Source organism: Plectropomus leopardus, chromosome 6 (genome assembly GCF_008729295.1).
Source record: "Plectropomus leopardus isolate mb chromosome 6, YSFRI_Pleo_2.0, whole genome shotgun sequence".
Lineage (NCBI taxonomy): Eukaryota > Metazoa > Chordata > Actinopteri > Perciformes > Serranidae > Plectropomus > Plectropomus leopardus.
In genome coordinates, this window is record NC_056468.1 from 30,910,363 (window position 1) to 30,926,768 (window position 16,406).

General features: G+C 38.7%; 1 protein-coding gene across 1 annotated transcript; it reads right to left on the reverse strand.

Annotated features, from left to right (window-relative positions):
• Nucleotides 1-665: 665 nt before the first annotated feature.
• lrrc74b (leucine rich repeat containing 74B) lies at nt 666-14,679 on the reverse strand. The gene is made up of 10 exons (XM_042488781.1): nt 14,506-14,679; nt 13,248-13,443; nt 11,956-12,098; nt 7,963-8,095; nt 6,886-7,092; nt 4,995-5,104; nt 3,261-3,376; nt 2,064-2,142; nt 972-1,067; nt 666-887 (listed from the first exon to the last, which is right to left on the reverse strand). The coding sequence occupies exons 1-10, from the start codon at nt 14,602-14,604 to the stop codon at nt 771-773; spliced, it is 1,296 nt and encodes a 431-aa protein (XP_042344715.1). The 5' UTR covers nt 14,605-14,679; the 3' UTR covers nt 666-770.
• Nucleotides 14,680-16,406: the final 1,727 nt, after the last annotated feature.

Here is a 16,406-nt window from a genome sequence, read left to right on the forward strand (position 1 = left end):
AAAGTACATTTTCCTCTGAAAATCCTTCCCTTACATAGCTGCTAATATATAAAACTCAAGTAAAGTGCATTAGGGTTCCATAACACCGCTGCTGTAAATACTCTCTCTGCTACCTCCAATCCCGGCATTTAAAGATCATAAATAGACATAACTCAGTCATCCATTGAAACAAATACATATACGTCATTTCACTGTCTCTAAATGCCAGCTCACTGTATCTACCACTGCTGGAGTTGTCCTGCTGCAGTAAACAGGTCTCTTATCTAACAGTGGATTATTCTTTCAAAGCTGCTTTCTCTATTAGACTAGTCATACAGTACTTAAATCCTTTTTGTGCAACCCACTTTCGCTTCTTTTCATACACAATGTGGTGCTCCCTGATCCTCTCCATCATTCTACCCACTGACATTATATAACATCAAATCAGATCATACCTAAAAAGAATCATACTCAATACCTGTATTGTATGCCTGTGTTCAATTACTTGAAGCACGCACACATGCTGTGTATGTCTTTTGGAAAATGAGCAACCTCTCTGAATAATCTTTAAAATGATTGCATATTTAACAAGTTTTATTTGATATAAAAACATTTCATTCAGTGGAACATGCTCTCATGGCTCTTTTTAAAAAACTGACATCTTTTTAAAATGATACCCTTGCACGCATCCATCCGTTGGTTCATCTGCCAATGAAAACGTCCACGGGGCTTTGACAAGACTCCCTTCCATCTTCTCTGGCATAAAAGTACAGCAATTACAGTAACACTTTTCAAGCTTTTGCTTTCCTGAATGTGCCAATTCTGCCCCCATGATTTACTGTAAGCGCAGGGAGTATTTCTTTCACTGCCGAATACAGATCTTCAAAATCCTGGTTTACTGCGATGTCCTAGAGAGAGTGATAACAGAAAAGCGGGTGAATAAATTTGAAAGGAGGAGAAAGTCTCATAGAGGTGGGATATGTGCAAGTTACCGAAAAGTCTAATGCCTCCACGGCTGAATCTGGGTTTTCCTGTACAGACTTGAGGATCCCATAACACCCAGCGCTCTGAATGGGGTTCCTTCCCATCTGCAAAGACAGACATTAGAAATGTAAAAATATGGAAATAACGCCACAGATGGGGGTCTTTACTGCAGTTTTTACTGAGGTTAAGAAGGTGATGAGATACGTTTTTAAGGCTATTATGGTGTTTTAAAAATGATTTCCACCCATGCCTCAGCTCAAATCAACCCTCTCACTGGATGTAGTCAGCTTTAAAGGAACATATTAGCATTTTGTAAAAAAAAAAACAAAAAAAACAGTTTTTGGCTTTCTGGTGGAGGCTATAGTGTCCCGGGAATGAGTCCTAAAACCCGGAAATGAGTTAGCATTTGAGCACTCCCGCTTCCCTCATCTTTAAATCAATGGGTTCTTTGAATAGATTTTTGTCAGATGCCTGAAATAAAGTTAACCCCTTGAAACTTCGCTCAACATCACTTTTTTGTGATGTGTTCAGACACCTTTCACAGGTGTTTAAACTTCTAAACCCTGAGTAAATTGGTTTGATTTCTTTCAAAAACATGAGGAATAAAGGCAATGAGCGACTTGGCAAGAAAAGTTCTCCAAATTGCAAGAAATCAATAATATTTTTAAAAAGCATAGGAAAACAACAAACAGCATTTGCAATAATTAGCTTTCATATATGAAAATGCAAATAGGATAAAGTCTTTGAACTTTTCACTAACCGATCACAGTTTTAACAGCTAAATCTTGAACTGCCTAACATTTATCTGTTTATATTACGTTTTCAGACATGTTTATTTCACCAGACACCCAAAATCTATTTTCAACTCAGAAGTATTCATAAAATCAATATTAAATGCTCAGGCTGTAACTCAATTTTAAGTCCTCCCCATAACTTCTTTTCAATCACTAAGCTGTTTCAGACAGTTAAGATGAGCCCCTGAGATCTCTGCTGGGGCGCTGACATTAAAACAAAGTACAGTGATCCATTCATTTATCCCATTTTACCCACTGATGCCCCCCATTGACTTGGGAGCTAGAACCAATCTTTCAGCAGCTTACGTTCAGGGATTTGATTGTCTTGTTTACTTTGAGGCCCATGGCAAGGCGGAGAGCTCCTTCAGGGGGTATGCGGTTGTTACTGTGGCAAGAAACAAATGGAGAGAACAAACAAAAGTGTGTTGGAGTGTGAGGGAAGCAATCATAAAGTGTTATTTTTTAAATGGTATTATTCATCCACGTAGCCCAAATGTCTGGAAATTTGTGAGACGAGGTTTGTTTTGCTTGGGAAGCATACGATACTGAATTACTTGAACTTTGTTAATGGTCTCACTTTAAGAAAAAAGATGTCTGCAGATAGAGATTTATTGGTAGATCTATGTAAAGCAAGTTGCCCTCACCAGGAGGGTATTATGTGTTATATTTGCCTAACAATTAGTACTGCACATGGTAAAATATGCTTTTTGCTCTCATTTGGAATTTAAGGAAGAATTCAATAAAACTAACCTAACAACTTCAAGCATGTAACCCTTTAAAAACCTGAGCAAATTTCTTGAAATCAGCAGGGCACTTCTTGATGCCTTTTTCCCCATGTTTCGAAAAGAAATCAAACCAACCGGCTCGATTTCTTAAACAGCCTTGCTTTTTGCGGGTATTTAAACCTTTGAAACGTGATTTCTTTTTAAAACATAGGAAAAAACAGCAATCAGCAACTTGGCATATAATGTCCCAGAAATTGCAAAAAAATCATTAAAACGTGACAAGAACATTACCGAAAAGTTAGCTAAAGACAGAGAGAAAAAGAGCAAGAAAGAAAGTTTAATCATAGAATTACTAAATAACTAGGGAAAAATATCAAGAAAGCTATTTAAATAATTATTACAATTATATAACTAAAATTAGATTACAGAAAACAATATTATTATTTATATCATTTATCATTTTTATTTTTTTGTTTTAGCACCAATAAATATAATTTTCTTTATTTATTCTGTGACTTTTATTTCCTTTTTTGTTGCTAATTTCAGATATTTTCTTGCAAATTTTAGGGACATTTCTTGCTAACTTACTCATTGCCTTCTTTCTATGTTTTTAAAAGAAGTCAAGCCACTTTAGTATGGTTTCAAAGGGTTAAATACTTGTGAAAGACATCAGCACAAGAAAAGTGACAAATGTGACATCAGCATAGGTTTCAAAGGGTTAACTCAATTACAGTGAAATAATGTGATCACCAGATATGAAGATAACAAAGCCTCATACCTCACATTCAACTCCTCCAAAACAGTGTTCTCTTTCAGAGCCTGTCCTAAAGCGACGGCTCCTTCTTTCCCAAAGCCATTAAACGAAAGGTCCACTGTTCTGAGGAAAATGTTTCCCTAAAAAGAAAGAAAAGAATGTGTCTTTTATAAGGAAAGATCTCAAAAGCAAAAGCAAGTCAAACTTGAGCAAGTTTTCTAACAAGATTATCTGAGGACAAAAGGCAGGCTTTCATTTGAAGCGAGAGAACAGCGGTATAGATCCTGACGTAATCAGCCTCTCATGTCCCGAATCAATCACTCCTGTCAGCGCAGCCCACTGATCAGGTCCCTCTGACCGGCTTGGTCATTAAGACAGAGGGAAGAACTGCGTCGGTGCTGTCTCTCCTGCTGTGAGACGCTTAATGAATACCTGACCAGGAGGCTGCTGCACAGAGCAAGATGAGCGAGTTAGCCAGGTTATAATACACAGTACTTTCCTCCAGTGGCAATTATCAAACTGCATAGCTGAATCATACTATTAAACTTCATATACAAGTTTACAAACTCAAAATCACCATGATGATCTTGTTACTTGTTGCAATGCTGGTTCTACAAATCCTTCGTGTCCATTTGCAGTAAAAAGCAATATGCATCGAAAGACAAACTAGACTAATAAAACCAAAAACATTACAACAAATGTCTAGGGAATGGATTAAAACATCCTGTCATAAGAAATTCATGAAATGACCCTAAATTCTTAACATTACGTGGTGGTGGTGATAATTACGTGCCAGCACCACAGAAACAATGGCAATGTAAAGTAGGTTAGGATGCTTTGTTGTGGTGGACATATGAATATCCTGGTTCGACAAAGTCACACACTGGATGGTGCTTAATGTTACGACCCCATGGGCAGTATACAGAGTGATAAACGATCCTCGCACATCACACCAACTTTGGCTTCATTGCACTGGTGTCCAGTATATGTATTTCTGCAACGACCTTTCACTGAGCATCAGATCCACTGACTCAGTTCCCGCTTTTAAATCACGCCTGAAAACTGACTTCTCTAATAGTTCACAGACTTTCATTATTTTACTGCTCTATTTCACTTAGGTTATATATATAGTTTTTCCTAGCCTTTTCTGTTCTCCTATCTTTTACCATAGCTTTTTCCTTTAAAATAATTGTCTAAATCTAAATATTTCTTGAAATTTGTGGAACATTTCTTACCAAGTTTCTTATTGTCATTTTTCCCATGTTTTTTTTTAAGAAATCACACAATTTGCTCTGGGTTCAAAGGTCTAAATGCTTGTGGGAGGCATCTGTAAGCAGCACAAGTAAATGAAAATTGTAATGCTTCAGCATGCAATTACATTTTTAACAGCAGTGCACTCTAAACTTAAAAATTTGGGTACAGGCTTGTCCTGTTTCACCATAATGATGGCCTCATGCACAAAGCCAGGTCCGATGGCCTGCACATCAGAGCCCTGATCTCAACCCCATCCAACATTTGGGATGAGATGGACCACGAGCCAGGCCTTACCGCCCAACATCAGTGTCCAACCTCTGATGATTTTGTGACTGAAATGGGAGCAAATCTCCTCAGCCAGTCTCCAAAACCCTGCTGACAGCCTTCCCAAAAGAGGCTATTGTAGCAGCAAAACTTGTTCTAACCTGTAAATCCTCTTTTGTTTCGCATGAGTTAAAAAACGAATATAGTGTTCAAATATTGATTTTTTTTTAGGCGTATTACCCCAAGGCCATTGGCCAGCATCACAGCTCCTCTTCCTCGAATGCAGTTCCAGGCCAGACTTAGTGATCTCAACCCTGTGTTCTCTGATAGAGAGTCTCCCAGGTGTTTTCCTTTGGATAGGAACAAGATAAGAACAAAACAGAAACAAAAAGTTCCATTATTTCATTGAAAAGCAAAGAAAATGTCTATTATTCTCAGTAAATTGCAATGACTTGTTCAAAATGAATATAAATCGCTGTTATCAGTCAGTCTGTACGTGTTTGAGGCAGTTTCTCGAATAGCTGAACTTTGATTTTGCAAAAAAAGTAATCACATTGAGACTGATGCATGGAAAATAATCTATGACGACAGATATTTTTTGGTGTCAAAAAAAGCATAATCAAAGATTCTTGACTCTCTGAGGGCAACTTATCTCCAGTAGATTCCACTGAGATGGCGCGATTGTGTGTTTCATGGCCTATAAGCAAAAGTGAGTGAGGGCTGTGCAGGCAGAGATCCTGAGGAGAAAGATCCCCATCATCATCTCACCCACTTTATCACAGGGATAAGAATGTGCACAGCACTCCATAATCACAGAAGAAGACGCTCTCACTGTGCCTGATTGAAAAAGCAATAAAACCATAGCATGAATGAATGAGTGTTTGATTGGTACACTGCTTTCTCTATGCTATATGGAAGAGTGCACTCAAAAAGCACAAGGATGTCCTTTGATATTTCAGCGATGGAAAAATTAAAATTGAATATGTGGGGATGAATCATAGCAGCACACATGGCAGTGCAACAGCGGTGTCCCCTTTCCCACAGACAGATTTATTTTCAATTACCGACATCAGATGCTCATTGCGTCCTGGTTTGCCATTCTGCCACAAGGGGCCTGTCACAAAGCTCATCCACATGATAATTAAAAGCGGTTTTAATGAAGGCGAAATGTTCTTGACCTTTGAATGCCACAGTCTGCTGCTGCCTGCTGTCCTGTGACGGCTCACAGAGAAGGATACACCATTACGGCAAAATTCTTACTGGTTTTATGAGAGGGGCTTTCTAAGAATCTAATGAAGTAGATATAAGCAAGCACATGTTTAATTATTCTGCATTTATCGCAGTAACTGGTCAATTGAAAGAGCTTTATTGGATATTCACTTAACATATACTATAGAAGACAGAAAAGAGTTTTGGGGTGTTTTTTAAAAAAAAATGTATTTCTGGAATCTGGTACTTTTACTTTTAATAATTTAAGCACATGTGTATTGAAACATGAGTATTTTTACAGTATCGTATTAATACTTTAGCAGTGAGCAACTTGGCAAGAAAGGTTCTGCAATTTGAAAGGAATTAGCAATTTAGTTAGTTAGTTTTAAAACATGTCTAAAACTAAACAATATTTATAATTATCATTAATATCTATTTTTAAATAATTCACGGAATTATTAGAATTTTTAAGCACTTTTTTTCAAGTCATGATTTTCCTTTTTTGTATATATATATATAAAATATTTCAGGTTTAATTTCTTACTTATATTTGGGTAGTTTCTTTTAGTTTTTTTTAGTTTCTGGGTTTTTTTTTAAGGAAATCAAGCCAATTTGTCCATGTTTCAAAGGGTTAAACAGCAGAGATAGAGCTCTGTCCAGAGAAACTAAACTCATTTACATTTGCCACACCTCTGCAATGTCCTTTGCTATCCATCGATGCCGTATATACTTTTTTAGGGACCTAAAGTTCAATTATTATCTGCTGCGAATGCAAAGTATGTGAAAATATGTATCTCCAGTGGAAATCTTTAATATCCACCTAATGAAAATGGGAGCCACGGGTCCTGTTTCATTTTTTGAAAGGCTAAGGCATTAAAGAAAGTATGTGACCTTTATTATGTATAACTAATGGCTGTCCTACCTGCACGCTCTCCCAGCGCGTTGTAGCTGAGGTCCAGGTGCTGTAGCTTGGAGTTGGTGATCAGTGCCGGGCTGAAGTGCTCAGCGGAGCGGTCTGTGAAATGGTTTCCTGACAGATTGAGGCTCACCAGGGTGCTGTTCTCTTTAAGCATACCAGCGACGGCTCTGGCTCCATAATCCCCAAGGTTGTTGTCAGCAAGGTCCACCTCTAGGATTGACACACAAGTCAACGAGGAGAAGGTGACGTGTTTCCCATCATGAAAAGAGTCCAAAGAGAAGAAGTTTATCCTCCACAATTCAAAATATGTTTATTGTTTTATACTGTATAAATCAGTTGTTTAAAGTTTGCTTATTGTCATTCTGATAGTTTTGGTAGCCTGATTACTGCAGAGAAATGTTTCAACAAAATAGTTAAGACTGCATCAGTAGCCTTTAGTATTTCAGTTGGTATTTCCTTCTTTGTTGTACTGTAGCCTACAGACAAAGTTAATACCATTAAATTCCAGTTATGAATGAAATAGATCAAAGGTTTGTGGCTGTGTTTTAGTTATAAAAATACATTATCCTCACAATTATTGTACATAATATCTATATTTCCACATACAGTGCCTTTTAGCTGCAGAACTCTAAAGTCTAAAGTGAACACAAGCAGCATGGGCGGCCCCCTGGTGGACATCTGAACTCTGCTGAGTGCATTTTTCTAGTTGTATATCTGTTTATTTGTTTAATTAGAAAAAAAGGTTTCCTTTAAAACTCTGTATTAACAATTAAACTGTTTTACTGTATGCTCCCAAACTGGATTACCCCCGAAAGCTGAATGGTGGTGTCTGACAAAGGGATGTTAAAAATAACGTCACCCCAAAGAGCCCACATGACTCAGAGGAGTCATTCTCCATTGGTTCCTGAACTGACTGACATTTAACAAATATGAAACATGGACCCCAGATATATATGGCACATAATTGAGGTGAGTGGCGTGCGAGTGGGAGTCGGGGTGGCACTTTCGCTACAAGAATGTGAAAGAGTGAGGGAAAAGGCAGAGAAAATGTGTGCATGCTTGAGTGCCCTGTAAAACCACCTGTAATATAACAATTTTCCTTTAACATCTCGGCTATGGCAGCTCCGCCCATTCCTTCCATCCAATTATCTCGCAGGTTCAGCCTCAGTACTGAAGTGTTGGTTACCAGGGGAACTGCCAGTGCTTTGGTGCCCTGCAAACACACAACCAAACCTCTCCTCAAAGTGAAATTCTTCTGTTTGTTCACTGCAGTATATTTTCTTATCCATATTCCAGTTAAAAGAGTAGATGTACTGATGCAGGTGGGCAGAGAGCTAGAGTGAGAGAGGGAGAGAGAGGGGTGAATATTAAACCTGTGTGAGACAAATGAAGCAGAACGGAGCTGTGTGTGGAGGCGTGGGTCAGAAATGAAGCTCGCAGAACATGAAAATTATAGTTTCTAGCACGACTAATGAGAAAGTTGGCTGCATGAAGCCTTATGTTAACTTGATCTTAAAGAGAAATGAGAACCCCATCAGAGGATAGTGCATTTAAATGCATGCAGAGTATTTTTCTTATAGAGATCAGAGAAGCCCATCACTCTGCAAGACATTAAACAAATAACCTTCGGCAGCTGCACTTTGTTACTTTTCTTCTACTCTCTCTGATTGACAGGTGAATACTTATTTAAAATCAGATTCAATTTGCCTGAAAGACATTACTGAGGCCAAAACCTCGGGAAATGGCTTGTTAGGGAATGGATTTACTTTTACAACTTTCATTTACAGCGTTATGGACTGGTGGAAGCCTGTAAAAATGTCAAAATGTGTTGCTAAGAGCTCCAGGCAATGGATTTTCAAATTTGCAAAAATGTACAATTCCCTCTGTCTGTACAATTCCCTCACAGAGCAGTTTCACATTGATTTACCATTAAAATTACATGCAATTGCACATGATTTATGAGCTAAAATAAGGTTACATAGGTTGTAAGTGTAAAAAATTTATAGATGTTGGCCTATATCTTTTTACAGAGCATCCTCCTGAGACCTGAGCTTTTCTTTGGTATACATCTTTAATTTCTCTGAGCAACTTGGGATTAGTAGGACCTGATAAGTATAAAGAACTAAGCAATGTATATCTACAGTAAGTAGTTTTTGAGAAAAAAAGTTTTCATATGGGGACAATGGGTTTATTTTTAACAGTCACAAGTGTGAAATTAAATATAAAACAGTTTATTTCAATGCCTGAACATTGTAACAATGCAAAATGTAATCAATGTTTGGTAACTTTAAGGGTTTGGGGTCACTGTTCAGGTCTAAAACTATCAATTTCATTGCCTCAACATGACTGTGCAAAAACAAAATAGCAAACAACAGGACATTTTTAAGCCTTGTGATTTGTTTGCTTTGTAAATGAAATTTTCTTGCTCCATACTTACAGTTAGGAATGCCCCTTTTGTCTGTAAGAGCCAGTCACAACTAACTGGCCTGCAAACTGCTGTGATAATCCAATTAAGTCCAAATGTCCTAAAATGAGACAATAATAAAGTCCTAATGTCCTCAAATGAGCTCCTTCTAATTTACAGCGTTTAAGCTTGTTACAATTGCTAAAATGTGTTAAGTTTGCATGCCATATCAAACTGCAAACATCATATTAAGCATAAATACACAAATTTCAACCATAAAATTTGATCAGGTGCTATACCTTGTCCACTTGTGTCTTGACCTGCTGAAGACTTGACTTGCCAGATGGCTGCCATCTTGTCTTTACATGGATTAGTGTGTTGTGCTTTTGCCACCACTAGATGGCACTTAAAAAGTCCGTGTAGAAGGACAACAGGTCTCAGTTAACCTCCTTAAAAGCTGAGCAAATTTGCTGGATTCCTTTACAAAAACACGTGGAAAGAAGGCAATCAGCAAAATTTATTAAATAAAGTGCTAGAAAAAATGGTAAATGGTAAAAATCTCTGCCCTTTTTTTTAGCACTGCTTCAGGTCATTTTTTCACATTTTAATTTTTGCAATGTTTGGGACATTTCATGCCAAGTTGGTGACTGCATTTTTTGTCATATTTTGGAAAGAAATCACATTTCAAAGGTTTAAATACTTGCGAAAAGAGTCTGAATGCTGCAAAAAAAAAAAACAAACAAACAAACAAAAAAAAAAAACTGATGTTGATCCAGCTTTTAAAGGGTTAAGCAGAAGGTGCTGCAAACCCAAACTGGAATATCCTCATATGAGGATACAGGGTTACATGCCAAAAAGTTTTTTTTGTTGTTTTTTTATGTGCTTAATGAGATCCATTAGTTGAAGTAATGTATTTCCTGTTTGGTGTAAAGCTGGCAAAAACGTCTTTGATTATGTTTCGGTAGATCTGTGTACATCTGTGTATATTCAGGGTTACATGATAGCGAAAACATGTTTGACACAATATAGATATTGTGTCCTAATGCTTGATGGGACCAAATAATAAAGCTACTTTTACATGTCTCAAGGTCAAAAGCATGTGCTGTCATTTGGGTTTAAAGAAAGAGGTAAATTAAAACAGATCTGCATTATGAGCTCTCTCTGATTATTAATCTGCCAGCAGCCTAGCTTCAGTGGGGTGAAGGACTCTCAAATTGATTATGTACTGGAGGATCTATATAATAGACCACACTTATGCAATTTTGTATGTAAATTGTACTGCAAAGATCTTTACATTCATGATCTATTTCCAGGGAAAGGGCTGAAAACGCCTTGAAGCTCTGCTGCATTGGATTTACCACAGTGCTCCCCAGACTTTGCCATGATCAGTGCAGTCCCCGTGAAGGTGAATGTGACTTTGGATTAATTAGTCATTCACTGAAAAAAAGGTGTGGGCTGATGTGAGACGGTGTTAGAGAGAGAAGAAGAAGAAGCTCAAATATGTAGATCGAATCCCTTACTCCAGGTGAAACTGATGGCCACTTTGGGAGAAGCAGAAACATGTTGTGAACTCAATACTGACCAACTCCTGAGGGAAATATCTGACTCATTGCCCACTTTTCCTTTGCGTTATTGGTGCTGACCAGGTAGCGCTCTCGCTATAATCCAAAGTGAGCTATGAGAACTGTAGGTGTTGACATTTGTAGGATTTTAGGATGTTTTCAGGATTTTAGGACATTTGTAGGATTTTAGGACATTTGTAAGAGTCTTCTTGTAAGAAGATGTTTCTGGGAGTTTAGGGCATTTCTAGGATTTTCAGACATTTCTGGGATTTTCAGACATTTCTAGGATTTCAGGATGTTTCTAGGATTTCAGGTAATTTCACTAATTTTTGGACATTATGGGCTTTGCCAGGACCTCTGTCGGAGGGTGTGAGGTATCCTCCACTGGCACTTTTTTGGAAAAAGCAAGCTCTATTTTTATGCTGTTCTATGCACTCTGGCACCTTATGTATCATCACCAAAATGTAATGTCTGTATAACATAAGTTTCCAACATACTAATGTCCGATGCCAGCTTGGCTGGTTACAAAAAATAACAAACAGACCAGATCAAGTAAAAGGTAAATAAAACATTTAATTTATCTGTGGGGTCCTTCCCAAAATGCTGTCAGACAATAATAATCAGAGTCTTTCAGTGGCAAAACAAACACTTTTAGTTGACATACTGATATTGCCAAATGCAGCAACTTCTTAACATTATAGTCTGTTTCACAGCTGCTAGCTGCCGCAGTCTCTGGACCAGTTTCAAAGAAGTTGTCTCCATCAGTCACATTGACACAAAAACTGTGAAAATGGGGACCAGGATGAAGAATACTGAAGTTTCCCTTCAACAGTTGCTCTTGTCACTGAAAGGCTGAACCGTTCACAGATGGCAGCTGAGTGTCTGCAGAGGCACTTGAGCACTGAAATATGTTTGCCCCGCACCTCGATTCCAAATTATAAAAACAATAGAATCAAATAATAATGAAATATAAAATTGGGTCAGAAATAGATGAATAAGTGAAAGTCAGACCAACCTTCCTTCAGCATAAAGAAAATACACATATCCCTCCTATGATTCTTACCTTCTAATAATTTTCACACAATCCCTAATTTATGATCAACATACCTTCGGCCCCAGACCGCGATGCATCATAGACAGCTCACTACTTTGCATGTGCTGCAGGAAGTAAGAAGCAGGTACAACCTGTAACACCTTACACGCCTCCATGTAGCACGCCTGCCCCGTCAGGTCATACGCCTCCTCCTTATCTGCAATGTGAATAAAGACACTGACTGTCTGAATTGTTCGCTATCAATGCCTCTTTGTAAAAGGAGAGATGTGGCACTTTCCCTCGCAGGAGGACCTTTTGAGTGTGATATTGAAAACTCCCTCGTGGCTGATTTGGCCCTGTCAGGGGAGCTCATTTACACCAGATGGTTTTCACTTGTGGTGAAAAGAAAGCCTGACACAAAGACTGGGATGAAATCATTAAGATGCAGAACAGGGCTTTACATGTGTGGGCAGGTGCATGTAGGAGTTACTGTTTTGATTTGTTTTTTATTTCTTTCTTGAAATCATTTAGAGAGTGAGAAGATGGAAAGCAGAAGAGAAAAGATTAACAGATGGGGTGGCGGGAAAGCTTTGCTTTAGCAATGCATGTTTGGATCTAGATCAAATTAAGACTCAAAATACTGTGTACTGCTAGAGCAGAGACACTAAACTTGCTTTGCTTTGGGTCTACTTTTGCTAAATGACAGGAGGCCAGGGGCCATTCGGAGCAGCCAAATACACTGTATGTTCCTAGGATTTCAGGACATTTGTAGGATTATAGGATGTTTTTAGGATTTCCGGACATTTGTAGGATTTTAGGATGTTTCTAGGATTTTAGGACGTTTCTAGGATTTTAGGATGTTTCTAGGATTTTAGGACATTTCTAGGATTTTAGGATATTTCTAGGATTTTAGGACATTTCTAGGATTTCAGGTCATTTCACTAATTTTTGGACAGTATGGGCTTTGCCAGGAGCTCTTTCGGAAAGTGCTGGGGGATCGTCCACTGGCACAGTTTTGGATAAACAAGCTCTATTTTTATGCTGTTTTATGCACTCTGGCACCTTCTGTTTACTAAAAGTACAAAAACAAGTGTGAATCACTTTATTTTTACTGTGAATTAGAAAATAGCTGGGGGGCCACAGGGCACCCTATCGGGGACCTGATATCGCCTGCTGGCAGTAAGTTGGGTATCACTGTGCTAGAGTCTGGTGTGAAATTTCAAACAGAAAATAACAGAGCAAAATGTCTCATTTCAAACATATGACTCACATCACCAAGACTTTCTCCCTTTTTTATGAGAGGGAACATCACACCCTTTATCATGTAATGTGATAACTTTCCCACCCTATATTATCCCTTCTTTACCTTCAAGCTCTAAATCTGTATCGAAGTCGTCATCAAAGACAACACTTTCCTCTTCTCCAAGCTCCTCATCTTCATTATCTTCCTCCTCCTCTTCCTCTTCACCCTCTCTTTGACCTCTGTCTAGCACATTCCCACCAGGACTTGAGCGTTTGTCCTTTGGCCCACGCATGTCAACCTCTGTCCGTCTCTCTCTCTGCTGGGTGGAGAATGAGAAAGTAAGACATCGTGACTCTTCAAAGCTGCCTGTTGCTGGCAGCCCAAGTCAGGAGATTTGATAGATTTGCTGCCAGGAAGATAAAACTGATACCTACACTTTGGACAACTGTGTCCGTCAATGTGGAGAACTGTCTCTTTGAGCTCGTATCTCTCTGTCCTCCCAGTCTTTGTGACCAATTTCCTACCCTCCTACTCCTTTCTTCCCTCTTTTCTATAACCTCTCTCACCGCAGACTGTTCTAGTTTTTTTACTCCCTTCATTTGAAGGCCTATGGCAAACTCACTACATTTCTCAGTACATTGTTATTTTCAGCACTAAATGTGCTACACAGAAATATCAGAATTTGGCACGTGACCACACACTCACATGTTCTAATGCACTTTTTGTGTGGACATCCAACTGGGTTGTGTACTGAAAAATGTGCAGCTTTCATAATGTGTTTGGTGCAGTCCTGTGATTAGACTACATAAAAGTGTAATTGGGACACTTTCAGGGTGACTCTCTGAGTCCCCTCTGTTAAATAAATTCATGCGCATACACAGGTCAAAAGAGCAATCTTTAAATAGAAAATTGCAGGTCTTTAGCTTGTAATTTTGAGTCTGTATTTCCTCGCCTTGAGCAAGGAAAGTGCTCAGACGTGTCTTGAGATGCTGTTATGGTTAAGGGAATACTTCACCCTGGATGACCATTTCTATCTCACTCGCTTACTCTGTGTTACCTTGAAGAAAACTGTTTCTAGTATGCCACCTGTGAACAAAGAACCCAAAAACTGAGAAAAAACAACACATTCACCAACATATGGGGTGAATGATTGATACATTGGAAATCTAAGCTTTCCTTTCAAACCTTCATTTCTAAAGCTTAATATACTCTTGCAGGTGAATAACATGCTTTAAATTCTCACCTAGCCTCTCTCCGTCTTTTCAAGTCTAAAACTTCATTAAAATCTGCCTCCAAACAGTCCTACAAATCTCTGCTCGCCTACCTGGTTGTTCACACTCCCCCTGCTCAAGCAGACTTGGCTGGATGGTCAGCTTCCTACCTCTCCCAGCTGCAGCTTCTCACTTTGTGTTTCTGCGTCATCGTCTTCCAGCACAGAAGGCAGCAGCGTCTCCTTAGCCAACTTCTTCCCATGAACCATGACTTTGACGCTGAGCAATGGTGAGGAAAAATATATTCTGCAGCCTTTAACAAATTTTGCTCTTTTTGTTTGTTTTCAGGGAAATCACTCGACTGCATTTGACCAGCAGGTATGATTCCCTGTGTTGCTAAACTGTTTGAGCTACTTAGAAATGCTTCACTCTTCCTAATAGCCAATCAGAGTCCTTGTATAAAGTTTGGATGGCTTGTTATGTTGACATGTTTCCATAGTGCTGAGAGGAACCTCTGTGCTCTGAGTGTTGACTCTCTGAGCCATGACGACCAGCACTTACAACGGCAGGGACGGGAGCAAATGGCTTGTTGGCCACAACGCTGTATCAACATCTAAATCTGACCTTCAAATTAAAACACTACAATCTTAAACAAGTCCCACTGCGGGAATTAACCGCTCTGGTGCGGCTTCTCTCTCACATAAACAAGAAAAACAAACCAAGCAAATGTGTTGACATATTCTGTAAATGTTTCTCTTTATTTGTAAGTAAATGCAAAGTCCTTGCAGTTGATGCAATAAAATGGAATATCCTCAATCAATTACACAACAAAGGTCATTATAGCAGAGGCTGATTGGATCAGAGTTGTTCATAGCAGCAGCGATATGCAAACACAGAAAAAGAAACCCCCTTCGAGAATGTTTTTACCATCCCAAGGCCTGCGAGAAAGCCCGGACAACCTCACAATACAGTCTCACTGACTGACACAGTGCTGGTAAATAGACAGAGCTTTTTAAATATGAACAGGAGAGAGAAGATCACCATGCATTGATTTAATGCTGCCGTTTTACATCCCATACCTAAAGGATATGAGAGACACCATAGAATAGGCCTTTTTTTTGTTCTTTTTTTAAATCAAGCAGAATCATAGTGCTCATTTACATAATCAAAATACATTCTTAGAAAAAGATCAAAGTGGTACTCTTTATATTTTATACTTTGAATATATATCTATAGAAGCTATATATAGAAGCTATATCTCGTATCAATTGTTTTTCTGCTGCACATTTTACATCACAGACATTTTTTCTTGACAGCTCTCATTCCGATTTAACTTAATTATACAGAGGAGACATTCATCCAGAATGAACGACAGTGGGGACACTGGGATCACCCATTTTCTCCCGGCAGTAAAAATAGTTGATTAAGAAAAAAAAAATCGAATAAAATAAAATAACCAAACATATTCTGCTGTGAGAAAATCACATTGAAATCCGTTTATCATGCTAACAGTTATCTTTAATTTAAGACAAAGAAAGGGAACAAACAAGCTGACAAGAAAAGCCACAGGTTACTGCAGAGTGGGTGATCGATAAACAACGTGGCCCCTGCACAAATATATATTCAAATTACAACCCTGACTCATTGGAAAGCAGCAAATGACCACAGCGGCAGTGTGATTGCCTCTTGTCCCTTAATGAAAAACTTCACTGGAACTCATCACAATTGAACTGAACCGCTGAGATCAGAAAACTAAAAAAGCCATGTGGGCAGTTTCCTGTTACCAAAACACCATCTGTAAGATTCGCAGGCTCATGTGACTCACAAAACAACAAATTCATGCTTATTTTAAAAATCGGACCAGTTTGACGACAGGCAACAAGCAGAATAATCATGTAAGAACGCACACCTGAGCTCATGCATGTTTTTACACCCACTCAAATAGAGATGCGCACAGTAAGGATGATTTCTATCGCACACTCTCACTCACACGTACGCACGCACACACAAACGCACACACACACACACACACACACACACACACACACACACACACACACACACGCTGATG